At 33.2% G+C, this 23,580-nt stretch overlaps 6 protein-coding genes across 19 annotated transcripts in view; 3 read left to right on the forward strand and 3 right to left on the reverse strand.

Moving 5' to 3' along the window:
* Window positions 1–813, forward strand: part of LOC124423879 (cytochrome c1-2, heme protein, mitochondrial-like) — a 1,801-nt gene extending 988 nt beyond the window's left edge. The window contains exon 3 of the mRNA XM_046962197.1: window positions 1–813. This exon is cut by the window's left edge and continues 35 nt beyond it. Coding sequence (XP_046818153.1) covers window positions 1–214 — 214 coding nt within the window. The 3' untranslated portion in view covers window positions 215–813.
* LOC124423878 (histone deacetylase 4) overlaps window positions 1–7,628 on the reverse strand; it is a 58,017-nt gene extending 50,389 nt beyond the window's left edge. For 5 of the 8 annotated variants that reach the window (XM_046962193.1, XM_046962192.1, XM_046962189.1 and 2 more), the window contains exons 1-2: window positions 7,393–7,627; window positions 4,120–4,220 (exon numbers count right to left, since the gene is read on the reverse strand). The gene's annotated coding sequence lies outside the window, so the exon portion shown is untranslated. Of the gene's footprint in view, window positions 1–4,119; window positions 4,221–6,946; window positions 7,277–7,392 lie in introns of those variants that run through there. The other 3 variants (XM_046962196.1, XM_046962190.1, XM_046962188.1) reach the window with 3 other exon arrangements.
* Window positions 7,629–8,029: 401 nt separating this feature from the next.
* LOC124423296 lies at window positions 8,030–9,051 on the forward strand. Of its 2 annotated transcripts, none has more exons than XM_046960869.1 (2): window positions 8,030–8,321; window positions 8,538–9,051. In XM_046960869.1, the coding sequence occupies exon 2, from the start codon at window positions 8,541–8,543 to the stop codon at window positions 8,979–8,981; it is 441 nt and encodes a 146-aa protein (XP_046816825.1). In that variant the 5' UTR covers window positions 8,030–8,321; window positions 8,538–8,540; the 3' UTR covers window positions 8,982–9,051. The 2 variants fall into 2 exon arrangements, with proteins under 2 accessions (XP_046816825.1, XP_046816826.1); XM_046960870.1 differs by lacking the exon at window positions 8,030–8,321 and adding an exon at window positions 8,322–8,381.
* A 189-nt stretch (window positions 9,052–9,240) lies between these two features.
* Window positions 9,241–11,223, reverse strand: LOC124423295 (transmembrane protein 222). Its single transcript, XM_046960868.1, has 4 exons — window positions 10,796–11,223; window positions 10,309–10,519; window positions 10,109–10,239; window positions 9,241–10,020 (listed from the first exon to the last, which is right to left on the reverse strand). Exons 1-4 carry the CDS (start codon window positions 10,924–10,926, stop codon window positions 9,936–9,938), a joined length of 558 nt encoding a protein of 185 aa, XP_046816824.1. The 5' UTR covers window positions 10,927–11,223; the 3' UTR covers window positions 9,241–9,935.
* An 89-nt stretch (window positions 11,224–11,312) lies between these two features.
* LOC124423292 lies at window positions 11,313–16,072 on the forward strand. Of its 2 annotated transcripts, none has more exons than XM_046960860.1 (12): window positions 11,313–11,611; window positions 11,834–12,152; window positions 12,247–12,416; window positions 12,532–12,749; window positions 12,843–13,197; window positions 13,264–13,470; window positions 13,553–13,672; window positions 13,754–13,987; window positions 14,046–14,229; window positions 14,317–14,516; window positions 14,591–15,024; window positions 15,107–16,072. In XM_046960860.1, the coding sequence occupies exons 1-12, from the start codon at window positions 11,482–11,484 to the stop codon at window positions 15,731–15,733; spliced, it is 3,198 nt and encodes a 1,065-aa protein (XP_046816816.1). In that variant the 5' UTR covers window positions 11,313–11,481; the 3' UTR covers window positions 15,734–16,072. The 2 variants fall into 2 exon arrangements, with proteins under 2 accessions (XP_046816816.1, XP_046816817.1); XM_046960861.1 differs by having other exon boundaries at window positions 11,314–11,611; window positions 14,061–14,229.
* Window positions 16,070–23,242, reverse strand: LOC124423293. Of its 5 annotated transcripts, none has more exons than XM_046960864.1 (8): window positions 23,032–23,242; window positions 22,459–22,728; window positions 21,080–21,612; window positions 20,420–20,699; window positions 19,720–20,325; window positions 19,279–19,520; window positions 18,963–19,181; window positions 16,070–18,894 (listed from the first exon to the last, which is right to left on the reverse strand). In XM_046960864.1, the coding sequence occupies exons 3-8, from the start codon at window positions 21,255–21,257 to the stop codon at window positions 18,431–18,433; spliced, it is 1,989 nt and encodes a 662-aa protein (XP_046816820.1). In that variant the 5' UTR covers window positions 21,258–21,612; window positions 22,459–22,728; window positions 23,032–23,242; the 3' UTR covers window positions 16,070–18,430. The 5 variants fall into 5 exon arrangements, with proteins under 5 accessions (XP_046816820.1, XP_046816821.1, XP_046816818.1 ...); XM_046960865.1 differs by having other exon boundaries at window positions 22,459–22,719; window positions 23,018–23,242; XM_046960862.1 differs by having other exon boundaries at window positions 23,018–23,242.
* Window positions 23,243–23,580: the final 338 nt, after the last annotated feature.

The raw sequence follows: 23,580 nt of genomic DNA on the forward strand, positions 1-23,580 counted from the left end.
CACACCAGCGACCAAATCCCAAATGTCAAAGGACATTGTAGAATTTCTTTCCTGGACGAGTTCGCAAGATCACGACAAGCGAAAACTTATGATAATAAAAGTCCTTGGAATTGGTATCATTACTTTGTTGGCGGTAGTGCACATGAAGAAAAGTACATGGACAACCGTAATAAATCAACGCATCTTCAATGTATCAAAAGATAAATGCGAGTAGGAAAAAAAAAGAAAAAAAAAAAAAAAAAAAAAAAAAAAAAGAAATAATAAAAACGTTTGCTCCTTCCTTCCTCTCTCAATAGAATTCTCGAACGATACGATCTTTGTAACTTAAGTGACTAGTTATAATAGTTTCTAACGATTGTACAGTGTATCATATGTAATTATCGTGTAATCAACGAAGCAAAACTAAAAAGAGGACAGACTAAGAAAATAAATTCGTATCTTTGTTTGTATCTGTCTTCGTTTTTCTTATCGCATTGATTTCCCTTAGAATAGATTGTTCGTTTCTAAAGAGACGATCTCCTTCTTCTTAATCGTTGAATCACTTTTAACTAGACTCTTATCGAACGTATTATCTTCTTCTATTATGGCGACCCTATTTTAAACGTATCGACGTCTATAAATCCTTGAAGCGTTTCGTTTAACAAATCACGCGAAATAAGGAACGGGTTTTCAAGCGGAGCTATTAACATTTCTCTCTCTATCTCTCTCTTTTACAACACATCGAAACACTTGTTCGAGGACGAAAACGTTGGAACTTAGTAGACGTGTGGAAAATTCAAAGAGAATAGATTAATCGACCTCCTTTTTTCTTTCCTCTACAATCTTTCTTACTCCAACTTCGTCTATTTATCCATCACTCTATGCCTCTCTCTCTCTCTCTCTCTCTCTCTCTCTCTCTCTCTCTGGTAGAACTCTAAACGTGTGTCGTCGATAATCGTTTCGCAATGCGGCCTTGACGTTGCCGTATACTCGATCGGACCGGTTAAATATAGAAAGCTCGAGGAGGCAACAAACATTAACGACGTTTCTTACGAGTCGTTAACTCTACAGCTCTACGATCGGATGCTTCGTGATTCTATTTTGGTATGCTCCCTCTATCTATCCATCTCTCTTTCTCTTTCTCTTTCACGTTCTTTTTAAAGAACCACCCACGTGAAACGCGTCATTTTTTCGTCACATTCCTTTAAGCCAGCCAGTCGATATCGAAGCTTCGATAATAATTAGCCGAGTTCGTTTCGAACTTTGGCAGCGTGTCGATCTAGATATAGCAACAAGTGTGGCTACGTTAAAGAGAAAGATAGAAAGATAGATAGATAGATAGATAGATAGATAGATAGAGAGGAGAGAGAAGATAGAGAAAGAGAGAAAAGAGTATACATGTTTATATGTACGTGTGTGTTTGTGTGTGTATGTGTATGTGTAAGGGTAAATCGAAAATATACGGAACGATGAATGAAACTCCTGACTGACGTCGGACTATCTGGCGCGCCAACGCGACATCAAACACAACACGCGAACGGATAGAACGTCGTTGAAGCGTCAACGTACTTGCCGCTTCATCAAATACGTTGCTGGACCGAAAGATGAGATGCTGAATCGACGACGACAACGACGACGATAATGAAGATAAAGATGATACTTTAAGCATTTATGACCATAGAAGAAGGAATAAGAATAGTAGAATATTTATTTAATGAATAAGATAGAGAGAGAGAGAGAGAGAACATCCAGTAAGTACGATGAGTTAACGTTTGAATGAATTTCGGATTCCGCTTATTGACGTCAATAAAATGTTCCATTGCTCGTTATCTAACGAAATCCTTGCTTTTTCGATCATGCGAACTAAGAAAGAGAAGAAGGAATAAGGAGTAAGGAAGAGGAAGAGGAGGAGGAGGAGGAGGAGGAGGAGGAGGAAGGAGTTTAGACCGCGACCGACACCGTTGCCAGACGCATCCGCATCCGAAAGGTTACGTCCGATTCTCGAAATAGAGGAACGCTCGGCAAAAATAGTTTCCCGCGTCTTCGATATATCGTCATCGCGAAATAGACTCGAGCCGGGACCGGAAGGCAGTGAAAACAACCAAAACGATCCTTCATATATACATGCATGCATGCATACATATATAACATAATATAACATAACATGGGATATAAGAAAAGATGACAGTGATTGAATAATTTTGAATGTATAAAATTAGAAAGAACGATCGGAATTGACCAGATGACATCAATGCTCATTTTTCAATAACGTTCCTTAATAAAATCCAATCTTTAAATAGACGACACGTAAATGTAGCTGATACAAAAAGAAAAAAAAGAAAAAAAAGAAAAAAAAAATCATGAGAAAAAAAGAAACAAGAAGAAAACAAAAAGGAAATAAGAAACGAAGAAGTAAAAATAAAACGATGATTATAATGAGACGTTAACTGGTTGGATATTTTTAGTGTATGCGAATTAATTCATTAAATGGAAAAACGATGATGACTTTGAGCTGTCATCGAACGTGGCCGAATGCCCGCAGGAAATGAGAGAGACAGAGAAAGAGAGAGAGAGAGAGAGAGAGAGAGAGAAAGAGAGATAGAGACGAAACGATCTAGAAGGCTCCTATTATAAAGTGCCTTCTGGCGCGTTTTGACAGCAAATTCCACCGACTTCCAGATGCGGAGGTGTCAGCCCGATAAATAAGCGAGCTTGCCGCGAGACGTAAGCGGTGAAATTTGCATTTCCCAAATTTCCTGGCAATCCTCGGTATGCCGAGCCTCGTTTCTTTGGCGTGAATCTCGAACTGCTAGTCTTTCAAACATATATATATATATATATATATGTCTGTCTCTGTTTCCCTTTCTCCCTCCCTTTTCTCGGCTCTTTTTCGTCTCAATTCACGAAATTCATTAATGATCGAGAAAATTCAAACTCTCTGTCGAAAGTGAAAATAGAAAAAAAAAAAAAAAAAGGTTTTTGCTTTGCTTTTCTTTTTTTTTTTTTTTTTTTTTTTTTCGAGAAAAGAATAAATTACATTTCTGACGACAAAAAATATGGGAATAAAAATAAAAAGAAAAAAATAAATGTTTCATATAAGATTATATAAAAAAGAAAATAATATATCGTTCGTTTCTCGAGAAGAGTACACTGAGTTCTCGGCACGAGCCACTCTCAACAACTTGGCACGACACTTTCGATTAATAATACTCGTAAATGTCTCCTTTCTGTTTCTCTCTCTCTCTCTCTCTCTCTCTCTCTCTCTCTCTCTCTTTCTTTCTTTCTTTCCTCCACCCCCTCTCTCATACGTATCGTCAATCACACGGACAAACGATTTATGATATATCATGTATGTATGTGTGTATATATAGATATATAGATATATCGAGAATTAAACGTATAACATTTCACATTTTATCTACAAACGTAGACAAATTTTTATCACAAAAGTGACTTACATGATAAATATAAAAAAAAAAAAAAAAAAAAAACAAAAAGAAAAAAAAAACGGAGAAAAATTCTTTATTAAAAATTATGATCAATTTATAATTGACGCGATGATCAAAAGTTAACGTTATAATTACTTATATTATACGATTTCCTCATTTTTTTTTTTTTTTGTTTTTTTTTAATATTTTTATACAACATTTATTGTTAAAGAAATTTGATGATTAAAACGAGATAATTATGTATTACATTAAATTATCATTAATATTCACAAAAGTTGAACGACAAGATTCGCTTGACATTGAAAGTATCCATCCGGAAATTTTTTCCCTCCATCGATCGATCGATAAATCGTTCTATCCGTGGAACTCGTTACACATGACATTTTTCTTTCTTTTTTTTTTCCCCTTTTTTTTCCTCTCTCTCTCTCTCACTCTCTCTAAACTGAGGATAATCAAGAAGTAGTCGCATGTTTCCTAAGGACGCGATAATATCGTTTGCTTTCGAGTTGGTAGCTAATTAATGTCGCTCCTGAGACGAGAAGGACGTTATCGATTCTGTTAACATTCTCGTATTTTTTTCTTATAGCTTAAACCGTGATGAAAAAAGGTCGAGAGAAATATATATATATATATATGTATATGTATTTATATATATATATAATGGATCGAAAAGATATTTTGGTATCTTTACCTTTTTGTTAAAATCGTGCTCGATCCAAAGGAAAGGTTGAACGATGATGGCCGTTGATCGATCGTCCGAACAAAATATCCATTCTACGTTATCGACTCACGCTGAAATTCAAAACATATATAATATTATTTTTCGATGATAAAATATTAAAACGAAAAAAGTCTTATGATCATGAATAAATCCTGCAGAATTGTAAGTTCTATAATTATCAATTATCAATTATCATTTCTATTATAATTTTCTCATGAATGAAAGAATAATGAAAAATAAAGAATTACAAATATAAAGAATAATACATAAAATAATGCTCATTTACAAATCGAATATTTCTCATACGAGCTACGAATCGTTTAATAATGTTTCGCATATAAACGTACGTATAAATATAACGTAACATTAGATGTGAACAGTACACGAACATTACATACATATGTATGTATATAAAATGAAAGAAAGGGAAATACAAATTGTTTCTTTTGAGCCAAACACGTTGGCATCGATAAGTTGGTGCTTGTTCCTGAATCATTTCGAAGGATGTTGCATCGTAGCTTAGACATTTTTCCCTTCTCCGCTCTCCCCATCTCCCATCCAACCCCTTACCACCTATAAAACGCATTTGAGTTTACGTTTGGCACCACAAGAAAGACGGAAGTTTCTTCTTCTTCCTCTTCCTTCTCTTCTCCATCTTCTTCTTCTTGTCGTTTGAATATAATTAAGTTCGTATATCGGCCAAAATGCCAACCAATTGCAAAAACGAGTAACGATAAGAAAAAAATATTTTATTCTCAATATTATAGATAAGTACATATATCGTGTACGGATTATAGATAATAAGATTAAGGAAAGAATGTTCAATTTAATCATGTTTATAACAAATATTTGTTGATATACAATACGTATATTAAATAGAACGTTATGTTATGTTAAAAGTAGCATGTATATTATTTCATTAACTTTTAAATATTAATATAAAAGAAAGAAAGAAAGAAAGAAAGAAAAAAAGAAAGAAAGAAAAATTCGCATCAAGTCAAAAATGATATTCCATTGGGATCGAATCGATCGTTCTAGAATCGTCGCCTAGATAAATCAGGATAAAATGGGGATAAACGGAGTGGAAAGTGTCTTGACAACGCACACCCACGTGTATGTGTATGTGTATGTGTATATGTATGTGTCTCTCTCTCTCTCTCTCTCTCTCTATAATCGTCGGGATATTCCTAGCCTATTTATGCACGACGACGACGACGACGAATAAAACTCGTTCGAGCACGAAAGCAACCCCCTTAAACTTCTCGTTCTTCGTGAAAACTCGAAATCTATATCTATTTGCCAAGAAGAATTTATAAAGAAGAAACATATTGAAACGGAGATATATATATATATATATATATGTATGGATACGTACAATCAATTTGTTTCTCGTCGATTTCCTTCGTCCTTTTTTTCTCCTTTTTCCTTTTTTTCCCCCTCCCTTCGTTTCTTTCCTTTTACCAAAAGAGTCACGACAAGAAAACTAAGAGTATCTATTCTAATCTATTAACGATACGAGTATTTCCAGTTTTCGATCAGCGAGAATAGCGAGCTTGTAAATGTTGCTGCTAGGCAGGATTATAAACGCTTAGCATGACCTGGCCGCGATAAATGAATTATCGATGGACATACGAAGTAGTACCTATTTACGGACTATATCACCTGAACACGTATACATCTATATCAACGATTTGCGTTCAATCATTTGATTCAGATGATTCATTTCTTTTCACTGTCGTATCCATATCGTATCCAAGGATATATACGTTAATAAAGTATTTTACACACACACACACACACACACACACACACACACACACACATATGTCAAGTGATCGAAGAAAAACAATTGCGTTTTGCTATGAAATTATGTATACACTTTAAACGCATTAATGACACCAAATATATACGATTGTTACTGTTATTGTTTCTTTATCTTTTTTGTATTCAATTATTCATCTGTCTTTATATCTTTCTTCTTTTTTTTTTTTTTTTTTTATAATTTCTTTCCCCCCTCCTTTTTTCCTCCTCTTTCTTTTTTTTCCTTCATTGTTGTCATCCGTCACTGGCCTCGGCATTGTTTTCATATCGTACGTTCATATGTACGATTGCACGGAAACGAGGCTTATGTTTACACTACCACACATTCCTATCAATAATGACGTAATCTTCGTGTTGTATTTTTACCTTAAATACTATTCCTAACGAAATGCGTAATTACATACGTCAAACAACCGGTATTACATTCGTATTGCTATTACAACATGCTTATTATTATTATTATTATTATTATTATTATTATTTTTATTTTGATTATTATTATGGCTGTTACTACACTACTACTACTACTATTATTATTATTATTATTATTATTATTATTATTATTACTATCACGACTTTTTCTCTATGTATATATTTCTCTTTGTTTATTGACATTTATATGAAATGCTATATAAAGTGATATAATCGTACGTAAGAGTATACATTACGAATCCGATATCGATTTATCTATTTATCGAGATGTACGAATATTAACTGAGGTCGCTGATTTTAAAACAAAACAAAACAAAACAAAACAAAAGAAAAAAGAAAAAAAAAAAAAGGGGGGGAAAAAAAAGAAAGGAAAGAAAAAATGCCGAAGGTAAAAGATTCGAACGTAAGATGAGAACTTCGATGAGAACGAAGTAGATTTGTTCGATGGTCAAACGAAAGTAAAGGAAATGAATGGAGAATAAAAGTAAGATACAACAGTTGGTTGTCACAAAGTATTATAAACCACGTTCACCATCGAACTCACCTTACGTTGCAAGCTGCCACACCTTCGTGTTCGAAAACACGATTCGTACTTCTAATTCTCACTTCTCTCTTTCTCTTTCTTCATTTTTAAATATTTTTATTCGAACTAATATACTTTACTTTCGAATGGTATCGCTGTCGTTGCGAAAAATTCGAACGATGCAAGTCACAGATCACAGAAAAAACAAAGCACCGGATGTTGCTTGGATATCTCATGCAGAGAGTGAGAGAGAGAGAGAGAGAGAAAGAGAGAGAGAGAGAGAGAGAGAGAGAGAAAGAGAGATATAGACACGTTTCGAGACGCGAGCCATTCTCTGAGTACACGCGCGCGCGCTCCAACGCAAGAGGGATGGAGATAGGAATGGCGGGGAAGAAGAGGAAGGACATAAAAACAATGCAATCATAATGATCACATTCTCGCAAGAAGAGAGAAATTTTCTTCCTTACCTTGTCCATGAAGTTTTTACTATCACCGAAAATAAAACAACGGACAAACGTAATTCCATCGCACTTCTCTTTCTATCACGAGATTGTCTCCTGATAGTTCCCGGGACACGATTATTACGTATGTTCTCGAGTGTTTACGTGCTCGAAAGCCAATACAGAAACAACGCGCGACGTAAACGAAACGAAATAGATGACGATAACGATGATTCTTTAGCGTCAACCAAAGTATCACTCGATGTACCGCAAAACGAGAAAGCGCCATCTATTGGACGACTAGTAATTCCCTTATATCGAATATCGTATGGTATTCGAATATTATATACAATACTTCCTCCAATTAGAGAACAGCTTTTATTTACGCGCGTTGATTTGAATTTTCTAATACGTATCGTCGTAAAATTCATATCCCGTTCGTAGATTTTTAATCTATATATATATATATATATATATATATATATATATATATATATATCAAAATTGTTTTTAATTATTTTAAAAATGAGATTGCGAGAATTATGTGATTATATAAACGATAGATATTATCGTGAACGAAACGCTATCAATTTCTTCCTTATCGTTTACCTTGAAATAAATGGCGTCGCTAGTAGCAAATGCATATATGTATTATGGTTATATATATATTTTTGAATTGATCATGGTGTCGTCATCTTACAATACTACTTTGACTTTTGACATATGTGCATCTCTTTGTTTGATAGAGTTGTAACTTTTAAAAAAGTATATTGAACGGTAACGACAAGAGGTTATGATAGATAAAAATATACGATAAATTTTATCGAGAATTTCCTCGACTCGTTAAGATTAGTCCACTAAAGTAAAAACGTAGTATGGTCAGTTTTTTAAGAACGAACCTTTAAGTCGAGTTCCTTTTCCGTTATTGTTGTTTTTTTTTTTTCCAGTTTCAACACGTGAGTAATACTTTATACTTCTTTCGTTAATTCAACGAGAATATTCTACGACGTATATATGTACGGTTTATAATTTTCATATTAGCATGTTGACATGAAATGCAATTTATGTTCGATATCACATTTATAATTTACCATGATTATTATTTTTCGTTTTTTTTTTTTTTTTTCTTTTGTTCTCTCTTTTTATCAAAGTCTCATTCAAATTATTTGCAGACGATGTCTTGGTTTTTTGGCAAAAAGAAACATCAGAAGGAATCGCCAGTTGAATCGACTGAAGATCTTACATCTACTAGCATAGAAAATGAATTTGAAAATGTTGAAAGACAAATGTATCCTGTACCTCAAAATTCTCAGGATGGAATACCTTATCCTGGTGGTGGCCTATATCCACTCATAAATGACGCTTCAACTTATCCTACACTACCTACAAATTCAGCTAAACAAAATCAGCAAGGGGATATGCAACATTATTTAAGTGGAGTACCATTCAAATTATGTAAACAATTGGAGAGTAATATGAATGATTTTGAGATTGATAGGTTACGTGCAAATGAAATTTTATCTTTTATCCAAAGAATAGAGGAGCAAAATTTAGATTATGATTTTTCACATGAAAAGAGTGTCATTACGGAAATGAATAGCACTAGTGATGAGTAATCAATAAATGTTATCTAAATATTTATAGGCAAAAAGCGATTTCGTTTTCTAAATATATATATGAAACAGATAAAATATCTTTTATCTATTATTACATATGTTACAATGAATTTTGATATTTCAATATTGTTTAGAGAATACACGTTAACTTAAAAGTAATTGCTTTGTTCTTTTTTTTTTTTTTCTTTTGTATATTTATTGCTTATATGTAATTATGATGTAATACTTTATGAATTTGGAATAGATAAATTTCCAGGTATATGGCTCTATTAAATATAATTAAAATAGTTTTAATTAGTGACAATGTATATCTTAGCAAATTGTTGACAAAAAAAGTATTAACATATTAATCGTATGTTTAAACCATATTTCTGCTGCCAAGCTTGCAATGTATAATGATACTTATATTTCCTTACGTGCTCAGGAAGAAACTTGTAGGCAGATACATGACACAAACTGTGCACAAGGACATATTCTTGATATTTAATAGTTATATAAACAGCATGTGTGTCATTGTAAATATTGTTTACAAGTTGTATATTTATCATTGTTGATGATGATTAAATGCCATTACTTAATGTAATCAAATACATATAAAATATTAAAAAATTATTTTAAAATAAACTATTAGCTTGTTGCAAAGAATTTAATTATTAACCGTAATATTAGATAAAAAGGAATATTTTGAGAAAAGTGTTAAGTATTAACATTTTAGTATTTAACTTACTGCAGCCATAAAACTTTTTCAGAAATAAATATTATACATACATATTTACACATATACTTTTTTGTAGTTTGATATTAATTACTTGCGAGTGTACTAAAAAATGTAATAAAAGAATTACAAATCCTTATTCACAATTATGGCATTCCTATAAAATTCTATATATAACAAAATTACTAACATTTATTGTTATTTATCAATGTTATTGCAATTATAATTATAAATATAAATTATAAATTAAAAACCATATCAAGAATCATTATAATGATGACAAGTATAAAAAATGGCAACCAATTTTTGAGAAAACCATAAAAACTGTAATAATAAAAATAGTTTATTAAAATTTATGAATTGAATAATATCTATTACTATTATTAATGGTATTTAAATATTTAATACTCACTTTACATATTTTCCTTTAACCAAAATAAAAGCTGCTAGTTTTACCATGTTCCAGTTTGTAGAATTATCATAAGCCATTAAGTTTAAAGCTTTTGCCACATGTGAGTGACAATTATCGAAGAATAAATTATGCTAAAAGATCGATTAAATGTAATTTGATAATAAACAATAAAGGAGACTGATGAATTTAAATTTATTTACCATCCTGGTTTTATAAATTTCACTGGCCTCTGATACAGCCATATCCCATCCTTGCACACCACCTTTCGCTTTTGTATATTGAAGTTGCCAATATTTAATGGGTTTACCAAATGCCATATGATCTTCAGCTACATGATAAGGACCAGCAAAATCCCTGATTACACCAGTCGATGTACAAATTCCCATATGACCAATAAATGGTATTAAATAACTGTGTAATTAAAGTCATAAGAAATAATTTTTTTTTTTAAATGCAACAAACACTTAATTATATGTGACTAATACATTATGATTATTATTATTGCATAATCATAAAAAATATTGTATTGAATTTATTATTCACCTTATTTCATTTCATTCAACATTAATAGATATTGTAATCGATTAAGAATAGAGAACAATGATATATTAAAGATTACATTGTAATAAAAAATTAAATGTTTAATATAAAAATTGAAGGTTAAGTTTCTATCGTAAGACAACTCACGTTATAATAGGCAATGGAGTCCATACAATGCAAAAGGGAAATCTCTGCCTTTCTGGATTTATAGTGAGATCCATTTCTGGCGAACTTGGGGTGGATTCGGATATTACATTCGTCAACAAATCAGGATTCATTATAGTTTACTACGACCTGACGTTTAAACGACGTAAGCCAGCCATGAATCCTCGCGCGGTATATTCAATACTAAAGTTAAATTCTTTTAGATCATAATAAAAGTTGAAGGATGTTTATCTGTTAGCTGAATTGTACGGTTGGACTTTTTTTTTTCTTTTTTTTTTTTCTTTTTTTTATTTATTTATTTTTTTTTTCTCAATATTTCAAGTTTATCATTTCTACTTTTCAAAAACAGAATACAGATATTATATACAGATATAGATTCTACGTTATCGCATGTCACCTATCTCTCTTTGTGAAGAATAAATTCATTAATGTTTCTTTTACTCGTTAGATAAATATCAAAGTTCATAATTCTTACATAAGTGGAATCGATTTTCAATGAAAGAACGTTTCTAATCAATGTTCATCCATCCCGGCGCTTATTTCGACATTTTTTTTCTTTATATACATATTTGATATCTAACTTGTTATGTAGGGCTATACCATTATGTTATACTGACGATAAAACTGCTAGAGAAGAGTATGTTAGTCGCACAGAAGATGCCGTAAAAATGCTTTATACCCTAATAGGACAATACGTAACAGATTTGCGAGCTAACGAAATTATATGCAATCATGTTGGGTTTCTTGCTGAGCAGAACGTTTCTTTCCGTTGGACGAATATGTATCAGGCTCGATATGGTAAGTATTAAATTTATTTTATTACAATTTATTAAGTCTTCGAAGTATAAACATTTTTGTACGAATTTTAAAAGATTATTCACGCGCGTAAACGAAACCCCGGGAAATTCGAATAGAAATGTTTTGACGAGAAGCAAATTTTATCGATCGTTCTCTTTGATATTCTCCTTTTTGTTTTCTTTCCTTTTTCTTTTTTTTTTTTTTTCTTTTCTCTAATTAAAGTGACGATCATCATATTCTGCTGGTTCACCGTGATTTACGGTAACGTTGTGAGGAATGAGGATATTTGTGGAACACACAATGGCAGACGTTTATATCTTGAATTAGGCGAAAAGGGTATTCTTTATGCTAAAAATGTATCCTTTATAAAAAATGCACCTAGACAACAGACATCAAGAATTTATGCGACAAATAGTTCCCATGATCAATGCAGTCTCGAATTAGTAACCTGTCCGTCATGCGTTATAATAGTTACATTCAAGAATATTGCATTGTCGCATCATTGCGGCGATGGTGGTGTTATGATGGATAATCCATGCAGGTATAGAGATGATATTTAAACGTTTTCGTCGATTATTCTTTTTATTTTCTTCTTCAACGACAAACCTTTCTCTATATCAATGAATGATCCACAGATGTGATTACGTTTGGATTTCTGAGCCACCATATGAAGACGTTTCAGGTACACCTTACTGCGGTTTATATTCACCTATCATGTACAGATCGAGTACCAGAACGCTATCTATTACTTTGCTCTACAGTCAATCGCATAAGCATGCTTTTACGCTGGAATATACGGCCGAAAGTAAGTGCTAAGGATCTGTAAAAGTAATCCGTCCAATTATAAAATAATATCTTCGTTAAAGAGATCTAATATATATATATATATATATATATTTTTTTTTTTTTTTCATTCCCAGGAAACAGACTACATCTTAAAGGAACGGAAATGATGACATCAGTTACGAAAGGTCTGAATAGTACAGGTGGAGGTATTCTTACGTCACCATTCTTTCCAGCTCGATATCCACGAGATTTAGGTTTGGAATACCTAATAACATGTCCCTCCGAAGCTCCATCATGTCGGGTCAGATTGTTGTTTAGCGATTTCCAATTAGCTGCGGTTTCTATCATGGAAGTACGTAGAGTACTTCCTATGTACTAAGTATTTTTCGTTGGACATTGAAATTGTTCGATCTTAAAGTTGCATGTTTTTTTATATTTCATGTAGTTTTACGATTGGAACGGTCAACGACTTGATGTCAGCAGTGGTGCAAGATTTCGTCCACCGGTGATAGTAAGTTCCGGACCCTCTCTTTTGATAAGATTCTACGCTAATGGTGGTACCGGCCTGGGATACAAAGCCTTTTATTCCTTCGTTATCGGTCATCTTTACGACAAGTCAATTCATCCTATAACAGATTGTGGAGGATACGTGGAAAATTTGGGTGGGGCTATCACTATGATGGACATGGTAGGTCAAGGTGTAAAAACTTACGATTGCGTGTGGCTTATCAGACCACCTAAGAATTTTCTTCACATGAAGACTCATATGTATTTAAAAGTGGTTACCTTCGCAGACATGGGTAAGACAATCTGATTTATCTAATCTGATTTATTCTAATATTGAGAAAGAAAAAATTACTTGACAGCTGGAAACACGGAATTGACTATAAAGCAAGGACCAACATCAGCTCTTTTACCTTTGGAAGTTTTAAGACATCCTGTGAGCCAATTACAACCATTTAGACACAGAGAACACATCGCTCCCGTTACCAGTGGATTTCACGTGAGCCTTCGTGGTACTTTTGGTTCTACATCGCATCTAGCTATAGCTTACACAGCCTTTAGTTACATGGGTATGTTTATTTCGGTTTCTCGAATACGAAGGAAACGAAAAAAAGGAAGAAGATAAATATCGATTGATTTTATAATAAATAGATTGCTTCACGGGTTCCGACTTTCTGTGTCAAAATCACAGATGCATACCGAGCCAACTTAATTGTGACGGATTCGATCATTGCGGAGACAACAGTGACGAACCGGCTACATGTTACAGAGGTAACGTCGACTCTGGGTTAGATCCGGTTATATCTTTCAACCTAATACCAATTTTTTCCAAATATAATCGTTTGCCTATAGATTGGGACGTTGAACCACAGGATAGAAAATGGCACACGAATAAAGCGAATTATTATTTCCCAAAGATCGATCGTTACCCTGATTTAAAAACAGCTACATTGGTCTTCGTTGCGAGTAGCCTTGGCTTGATAGTTCTGATATCGGCCCTTATTATATTATTATACAGAATGGGTGCCAGAGCTAGACAACAGAGAGAACTACAATCACGTTTACAGACTATCAGTGAGCTCCTAGGTACGTGTTTGATAATTATCACGAAGACATAGATTATCATTTATGTTACTTCGAGCAGTCTTTGACATTACAGACGGAGCAAGGATCGATGAAATCTCAGTGACGGATGATCCACCGGTTTACGAAGCACCACCTGGATACGACGAAGTTGTCAAATTGAGCTTAGAATCCGACGGTAATAGACGAAAGAAGAGAAGCTTCAGTTGCGACCCACGAAGTAGAAGTTCGCCAAGTCGATGTTCGTGAGTTTGTCGTCGTCTTTTTGAGTTCGTTCTTGTCTTGCCTGACATTTCACGTTTAACGTCTCATTTCTTACGTTTATATTCGAGACACGAGCAAGAGCCACAGTCATCCATGTATCTAGTAGTAGAGGGAGCCAGTACAAGTCGTTGTAGTCAAACAACGACCTCTACTACGAGGAATCCAAAGGTTCCCGAGAGTCCACCACCACCGTACGTTACTCCTCCGGGATCAATCGGGAGAAGTCTTAATATTTCAGAGATACCTTCTTCTTCTTCTACGGGATCGGGTAAGCTATATATTAAAAGTTGACAAATTGAAAAGCTGATTGAACGAATTAATGATTAAATAATGGATATATAGGAGAAATTGAGATTATTGGAAGAAAAAGATGTCGCCGTGCCTGGTTACGAAAAAGTTGTGACTTCTCTCGATCCCAGCCATCTAATAACGAGAATGAAATAACGCAGATGAAAAATCCTTCTTCATCGCTCGACGCTGAAGTCCTCGGTGCGTATCTCCAGGACTACATTGCTTCGTGTTCGAGCTGCGCGACCGATTACTCTGCTCCACAGCCGAACAGCTCTCAGAATGCATCGATCGACATCAACGGAGACTCGCAGGAGACAGGAGAAGGCGTAGGAACAGACGAAGACAAGGAACGTCAAGTCGATGTCGTCGATAATTCGCAAAGTGGATGCGCTTGCGAGGGTGCCTGTGGATGTGCCAACAATCAGTCAGCTTTAATCAATGAAATAACGATCAAGCAGAACGAAGAAGAACTCGAAGTTCCAATGGTGAATTGATTTATTCTTTTTCCCTATTTATTCGTACAAAAAAAAATTTGCATTTTCTCATCGAAGAATAATATCCTTTTAGAACGAAGAATTCGAACAAACGGCGGATGAGTCAGGCATGAATAGAAATAAGGAAGAAGAATTATCCCATAAAAGTGCTATTATCAGACTTCTTGGTAGCAGCTGTTCGAGGCATAGCAGATCATCGTCCATAAGTAATGTAAACACGACAAGTTCAACTCCTTCCGGTACATTAGGAAGATCCTTTAGAAAAGTGTCCGTATGTTCGCGTGACAGTTATGCAACTAAGATTTCCACCATCAGCGTCTGCAACAGTTGCGAGAAACTTCACGACGAGTTTCAATTCATATCTGAGGCAGCAAGCGTTATTGGGGCTACCAATCCAAGCACTATGGCTAATACACCTAGTGGCACACCGAAAATCATTAATCTTCAACGTAGACGAGCCAGAAGATACTCAAGCTGTGATCTCGATAGTTTTTATGAGAGTATCAAATTCTTGGATTCTTACCTTGCACATAGAGGAAAGTCTAATCAATGTCGTAGACAATCGACCGTTGCTGTTATGCTTTTCGGTACTCCTGAACATTCTGGAAGACGTCTAACTCGCATTTCCAGATCGGCCGAAGGAACGATACGAACTCATACTCGCATCTGCCGTTCTAACGACGATACCTTGTTCAATTGATCTTCCTAGAAATTATTTGAAGAATTTTTCTCCTTTCTCTATTCTATATAGATGACAAAAAAATTTGCAGATTTTATCAAGATATTCTAGATTATTACGAAATAAAAAGAAAAAAGAAAAAAAAGTGAAATGCCACTATAAAATTTAATATGATATAATTATTAAACACATACACACTCTCAAGGAGATTTAATTAACTAACGTCTTGTTCAAATCAAATTAAATCATTTCATATATTCATTTATTTTTGTTAAATCGATCGAAATGTAAACGATTATCATGATTTGTGATAACAATGAGCATCAAGAAAAATAAAGGAAGTATGAAATGCCGGAGTAATCGTTCAAACATATTATTGATCTTTTCTTCATACAATTTTTCTTCTTGTTTATTTTCTTATATGTATAGGCATTGCTTATAATTAGATCGTACGTAAGCGCAAATCTTTTTGTACAAAAAGAAATTGCTCGATATCCGGCATATTTTGATTCTGATTTTTGTGAGATTTGTGCCGTAAGATCGACTCGAATTTATTTAAACGTTCGAATGCCACGCAACGCGATCACGTTATTCACATTTCATGACGTCAAAAAGTGCTAGAAGATCGTGTTGCGTAATTGAATCTATCGAAATGCGTTGAAGATTTTTTCAATGATCCCTGACATTTAAACGATTAATCGTTAGCTTTACTGCTCTTTTAAATAAATTCTTTCATCTCGTCACTTTGCAGGCACACGATAATATTTTAACGAATTTTACTTATCGATCCACACTTTTTGCAATTATTACAGAATGAATTTTTAAACGTATTTATATAACATGCATTCAGGCCAGGTGTATGCAAAGCTTACTTATTGATTGTAATAAAAAAAATATATATATATGTATATATGTATATAATATATACATGTATGTACATATTTCGATATATACATAATATAAGGATGTACATTGTATGGATAATATATCCTTCGTCCTAATATATGTAAAATATTTCTCTTTTCGGACATGGACGTAATAAATTGTTAATAATGTACAATTTCTATATGTATCTATAGATTTACTTATATCTATTCATCTATATATATATATATATATATATATATATATATATATATATATATATATATATAGATTATTTGAAACGTAGAAAAAACTTTTATTAACTATACAGTCATACTATTTATAGTCTATCGATCAGCGCGAATAAAGATACGATCGTTCATTTTGCGTTCATAAAAATTGGAAGGAATTATTAAAATTAAATTCGTTTAACGTTAAATAATAAAATGAAGAATAATTTCAAAAAAAAAAAAAAAAAAAATTCACCTATAGATACATGAAAGTACTGCTTCGTTTAATAAACCCTTTGTACAATTCATTGTTCAAAATTGGCACTTTTATATATAATACGTATTTAATCACAGCTCAACAGCTAGCTCAAAGAGAACGTGATATGTAGAAACTCAACTAGCTCAATGAGATGTGATATGTAGAATCATACAAAAAGCTTTATACTTTTCAAATGGAAACTGCGTTCTAACTTATACAATGTAAGCATACAGAAATATACAATCTCGCGCTCTCATACACACGTTAAGACACACGTTCTTTATATTAATTTCTTTTTTTTTTTCTTTTTTTTCTTTTTCTTTTTTTTTTTTTTTTATTAAGATATGTAGCATATTAAGATAGCGTATTCACGATACAAAGCTTTCTTAAATTATTAATTATTCACGTCAATTTATCGGTGACGCTATAGCTCTATGACAATATTGATACTGCGTAATGACGTTATCAAAGTTTCCGACAAAAAGATATATTATTAGAAACAAGAAAAGAGATAGGAAAGAATCAATTTATCATTCAACGATTAAGTTGCATTTTATGAAAAGTAATAATAAAATAAAAAGTAAATATTCATCGAAGACGAAAAAAAAAAAAATTAATCAGTGATCATTTTGAAGATATTAGTCCTGAAAATATATTTAATTCGAAAAATTTTCCATATATCATAAGATATATCATGTTTTTTTTTTTTATTTATATCGCATAGCCATTAGAGTATTATCAATCGATTGATACTATTTAAATAGATTTTATAGGCTTCGTTTCAGGGGAGAATAGAAAGGAGGAATATCGAAAAAAGAAATAAATTAAGACCTCGTCGAATTTCGAACTTGGCAACTGTGGATGATATTCAAGCATTAGTTCCACGATTATCATCTATTAAGCCTTATGATTGTTTTATTTGTCTTCTTTAAGTAATTTAAATCATTCATGCGATTTGACTTGTATAAATCGGACTCCATTTCATTCTATAATATCATATTTCGTTGTATTGGCGAATCTAAAGTAATTTAAAAATTATTGGTTTTTTTCTTTTTTTTTTTTTTTTTAAGTATTTTGCAAACATACATTTTGCAAACATCTTGAACATACATTTTCTTTAATTGCCATGCGATAATTCTGATTAATAATATCTATGACCTCCGTACATTCCTGAGCCTTTTACGTAACTGTTACGTTAACGTTTACTAACGCTTCTAAATATTGAAAATTTGATTAAAATGGCGCGCACACACACACACACACACACACATATATATATATATGTATGTATGTATGTATGTATGTATATATGTACATATGTGCATGTACAAGATTAGAAAAAAATTACAATCGAAATCTTTGATGCTACTTGACGCAATAGCAATATTGTTTCATACCATGATTCAAACACTTGGCACTCGTAGCATAAGGATTAATCCTGCTCACATTATGATCCGACACGGTATAACTAGCGTTGCTATTATATCGTACGGTGAACTCAAATTTACCATTTCCTGGGGTCACCTGAATCATACAGAAATATTCTATGCTCGTTGAATTTTTATCATTAAAATGTAACATCTGATCGGCCCGATATATTTTCTTCAGTTGCAGTTTCGCGCACAATCTTTTACCCTTCTTATCCTTGTAATCCTTCACGATATTTTCTATATGATTTAAAAAACTGTTCACACCACCAATCACGATTTTATCATCTGTATTAGCTGTTCTAAAAGCTGTACAGGCACACCAGTGAGGTGCGATTGAAGCATCTTGACACGATCTTTCTCTTGGAATTGGCTCGAACAGACTGTTACAGCTTGGACAACCTAAAGCGGAAGAGATTACATTTTGATCTTGATCTTGACAATAGTTTTAATAGACATTTTTCAGATACCTGGAGAAACATCGGCATCTCCACCAGCTGTTAATAAAATATCCCTGAATGTTTCGTAGAGATCAAACGGAGAAGTCAGACGATTTTCATTTAATTTCAGAGCCTGATAAGCATCCGGATTTTCATTACGGAACCAATCTGGTAACCATATATAGATGAAAGGTAATCTTTCCTCGTACCAACCAACGAATGTCTCTCTGATGTTACCCCAACGCATGCCTAAACACAAAAAATATATTCTACTCTACTACACTTCGATCGAAATAATTTTCTGAAACTCAATCGATTCGATTAGACGAAGAATTTATGTAGATACCGTGATCACTCAAAAACACGATCATCGTGTCGTTAAGAACCCCTTCCTCTTTGAGAATTTGCAATTTTCGAAACATTTGGGAATCCATTAAGGATGGTCCATTCACGTTCTCATGGCTTATCGAATTAGTCCAAAAAAATCCAAAATACGGTACGTTCACGAACGTTTGAGCAAACTCCATAGCGTAATTAAAGATCCTATCGAAGCTCGTTTCAGGGCCAGTGCAATATTTAAGATTAAATCTGAGATTGTAAAAGTAAAAATAATCAAGTCATAAATATAAATTATTTTTCCACACTTTCTTCATATCTTTAATAGAAACCCCTTCGATTATAATTAATATCATTTATGTTACATATACGTATATATATATATATATATACACACGCACACAAATATACTTATATACGTATACTTATGTATATACATAAGAATAATTACCTGTTCTTAGATTTAAGAAGCTTTTCGCTTGCCAGCATGTAAGGCCGTAGATAATAGTCCGTTGGTGGTTGCACGAAACCTACTTTTAGATAGTTAAATGTGTTCAAAACGGTCTCGTCCTCGCCGTATGCCGTGATGTATCCTGCATTGCGGAAATTATACCAGAGAAAAGGACAACGATCGAGTTTATAAGCTTCCGAAGGTTTACATCTCGAGTATGCCTGTTCTTGATTCTGACCGGTTAAAATTGCCATCAAGTTTGGAAAAGTATTGTCGCCCATTTTGTTGTATCCCTTCAAGCCGATCCAACCGGTCTCACGAAGATACTTTTCGGTCTTTGGCATACTTCTTTGAAAGTTTAATCGGCTTACACTGTCGATACCAAGAACGAGAATACTGAGTTTTCTCGGGAGACCATATGTCACGTTGTTATTCGTGCCGTTCTCCAGACGATCGTAGACCTTACGTGGATTCAAAATGGCATGGACGTTTTCATATATCGTTTGTTTCTTTTTCTTCTTCGATTTAATTTGACAATTCACCAAAACAACTTCCACGTCGTCTGGTATCGTTGCTTGCGTTTTCAAACTTTCACATTGTTTCACTCTACGTCGAATTGATCGTACGAATATATTAATAATAAACATATCTATTCGATCGGATTTATTCATTGACTGAATCTAACTCAAACATTACTTACGTTATCGTCGAATCAAATTTGTGCTTTCTTGGATTATCAAAGTTCGGTCTAATTACCGGCGACCAACAACAAAACATATTTTTATGAGCAGCCATGAATTTTGAATCGAGGAGAAGGGTGATGGTATCGTTTTCCCCTTTTGATATTCGCGTGTAAAGGTTCCCTTTAAAACATTCCTCGAACTTTTCCCTTTTTACAAACTTTACGATCGATGGATCTAATGCGTCTATCGATAACATATGACACTTCGAATTCCATACGAGAAAACCGTCCATCGTACCTGAAAATCGTACTCTTTTAAAGAAATATTTTCTTTTCTTATATTTCTCACCCTTCTTTACTTTCTCTCTCTTTCTCTTTTTTTTCCATTTCTTTTTTACTTTTACAAAATAGAAAAAAAAGAAAAAGAAGAAGAAAAAGGAAAGAAAAGAAACGTCCGATTACTGTCCAAGAAATGATATCTTATTTATATCTCAATTACTTCATATATCTTACCAACGATTATGTATCTTATCATGGTTTTATCAATTTTTTCCTTTTTTTTTTTTTCTTTTTTTTTTTAACGAGAACATAACTTAATTTATCTTCAACATTCGTAATTTACTTTACCAAAAGTCAGATATTATTTAGTCCAAAATAATTATTCATTTATGAACTCACCGTTAGTATCGTTGTAGAATCTGTAGGACGGATATTGGAAATTCGTATAGACGATGTTTTCTTCGGAAACAAAAAATAATGTCACAATGACAAGACACGGAAGAAGGAGTAAAACTATACCAGGTCTTCGACAAAAGCATTCCGCGAAGCGCGACCACTTTGCCTTGCGCGTCATCATGCTAAGATCGCGCTTCTGTCACTGAACAATCAGATGTCCTTCGAATTGTGTTCACACTCCCACTTGTTCTTCCAATTGGAAGCTATCGCCGGTGGTATCGGTGGTGGTACTGGCATTTCCAAACCCTTAACTCTTAAAATTTCCCTTTCCCTTTGTTCCACCACGTTCTCTTTTCTTTCAAATCTTTGATCTTTGCACGAACGTTCATTATCTTGCATCCCCTCATATCTCCCATGTCTTCTTTCTTCCCAAGGCAAACCAATCATTGAGCGATACTCTTCGACGATGACTACTTTCTCTATAGAATCTTTATCTTCTAGCTTTTTCTTCGAACTTAACGAACGTCTCTTAAGATCTACTTGTACAATAAAAATATATTCAACTTTATTTATAATTAAAATTAATTATATCAACGATATCGTATGGTATTTTATTATTGAAAATTAATTCTTTTTTCTCGATATGATTATCTTTTTATCATAATCTTTGCGTTATCCTCAAATAAAGTCGATAAAAATAAGGCAATATTTGAAACAGTATTAAGGAAATAATAAAGATTCCGGAAAGGAATGAAACGATAACCAGTCGTTATCTACGAGTTTTTTTTCTGTTTTTTTTTTTTGATACCTCGTAAGGTCAATTCGAAAGCAAATGATGTACCGGATATACATGTATTAATATAAAATATTTTCCTACGATGCGACGAAATGGAGAAACTTTGTAAACGTTAGTATATAAGCGAGGAGAACGTAATAAAGAAAAAAAAAAAAAAAAAAAAATACGTTTGAAATCGTGTTCGTAAGGGCCCAAACAATGAAGCTTAAAACGTCATCTACTCTTCTTAAAGTGGCCATGCGTTACATTGATTGCATAAATGAACGGACGGAATCGTCTTGTCGCTATTGAGATAAGGACAAACGATTTCGTTTTTTACTCTCTTCTTTGGTTCAACAAAAGTCATTCACGAAGTATACATCCGTTTAATTAATTCATTCGTACGTAGATATATCATAACTTGATTAAGTAATTATCTAACCATTAAACATTAAATCTATATACCCGGTAAAAAAATAATTTCGTTTATACGAATATGCCTCGTTGTTTTTAACCTTTTGATAATATAAATAAATAATATGATTATCTACCCTTTCATATCTGCCTAAAGTGTACAAACGTGTACTCTCAAAAGTTACCAACTTACCCCACATTCACTATATTCTATTATACATGAAAAAATAATATTCTGAATAAATGTCGAAGAGAGAAAAGATGAAATTCCCATGTGACATCGATTTCTCCAGATGATCTCATTAATCTCTCAAGTTATCGAAAGTCTACTGTCACCGGTGCCACCATCATCATCATCACCACCACCACAAACAGTTACTCGTTGAAAGAGGTGAATTGATAACACTCTCACTACGCGTTATACGATACCGTTTGAGAACTGATCAATCATGCCCTATAACATCTATTATAACATAACGAGATCCAAGAAAATGATGAATATTTTTTTGTCGCTTCCCATTCCAATAGATTAACTCAAAATTCTCTTTTCCTTATATATACATATATATATATATATATATATATATATATATATATATGTGTGTGTGTGTGTGTGTGTGTGCACGCGCTTGTGTGTATGTGTATATATATGTTTATATATGTGTATACATATACATATGCATATATACAAAAGAATGATATATATGGACAGGTAGATATTTTTTTAGAGTTATGAGTATTACGAGTATTACGATTATTGACGAACAGAGAAACTCGTTGATAAAAAGAAAATTGAAAAAGAAATTGAGAAAAAATTGACGAGACACGAGTCGAAAGGATATGAACGAAAATTAGCAACAACAATTGCAAGAAGTTACGACAACGAAGTTCAGTTGTCGACTGACGACTAAATGTGCGCGAGAACGTCGACGTACTCGCTAGAAGCCGACGTCGTTGTCGACATTGCTGTTTCGATACTGCGCCGGTCGATACTCGCGCGAGGATGCCGATCCAACCACCCCGTTTTCTTTTCTTTTTCGTTGCATTTCTAAGCAATAAATACGATCGTTGAGGAATTTTTCAACACACTATTATATCCCATTAATACAATTATCTCGATGATCAATATTTGTTTAAATCATTCCATATGACAAAATAATCTATTTTTATCTTTACAATCGAATATTTTTTTTTCCTTTTAATCAATACTCTTACAAAAAGAACAAAAAATAATTCTGCATATCAAAACTTTTTATCATATTTTCGATTGAATAACATCGTTCGTACAAATATTTGTCTAAGATTCGCCGTATCT

The sequence above is a fragment of the Vespa crabro genome, chromosome 4, assembly GCF_910589235.1.
Source record: "Vespa crabro chromosome 4, iyVesCrab1.2, whole genome shotgun sequence".
Taxonomy (NCBI): Eukaryota; Metazoa; Arthropoda; class Insecta; order Hymenoptera; family Vespidae; genus Vespa; species Vespa crabro.

Coding starts and splice junctions, on each gene's coding strand:
- LOC124423296 (XM_046960869.1), top strand. CDS start 8,541: ATGTCTTGGTTTTTTGGCAAAAAGAAACATCAGAAGGAATCGCCAGTT.
- LOC124423295 (XM_046960868.1), bottom strand. CDS start 10,926: ATGAATCCTGATTTGTTGACGAATGTAATATCCGAATCCACCCCAAGT. Junction 10,520..10,795: donor ACTCCATTGCCTATTATAAC/GTGAGTTGTCTT, acceptor TTAATTACACAG/TTATTTAATACCATTTATTG. Junction 10,240..10,308: donor AAATTTATAAAACCAGGATG/GTAAATAAATTT, acceptor TCGATCTTTTAG/CATAATTTATTCTTCGATAA.
- LOC124423292 (XM_046960860.1), top strand. CDS start 11,482: ATGCTTTATACCCTAATAGGACAATACGTAACAGATTTGCGAGCTAAC. Junction 11,612..11,833: donor TATGTATCAGGCTCGATATG/GTAAGTATTAAA, acceptor CTCTAATTAAAG/TGACGATCATCATATTCTGC. Junction 12,417..12,531: donor GCTGGAATATACGGCCGAAA/GTAAGTGCTAAG, acceptor TTTCATTCCCAG/GAAACAGACTACATCTTAAA.
- LOC124423293 (XM_046960864.1), bottom strand. CDS start 21,257: ATGATGACGCGCAAGGCAAAGTGGTCGCGCTTCGCGGAATGCTTTTGT. Junction 19,521..19,719: donor CTTCTTAAATCTAAGAACAG/GTAATTATTCTT, acceptor TTACAATCTCAG/ATTTAATCTTAAATATTGCA. Junction 18,895..18,962: donor AGATGCCGATGTTTCTCCAG/GTATCTGAAAAA, acceptor CTTCCGCTTTAG/GTTGTCCAAGCTGTAACAGT.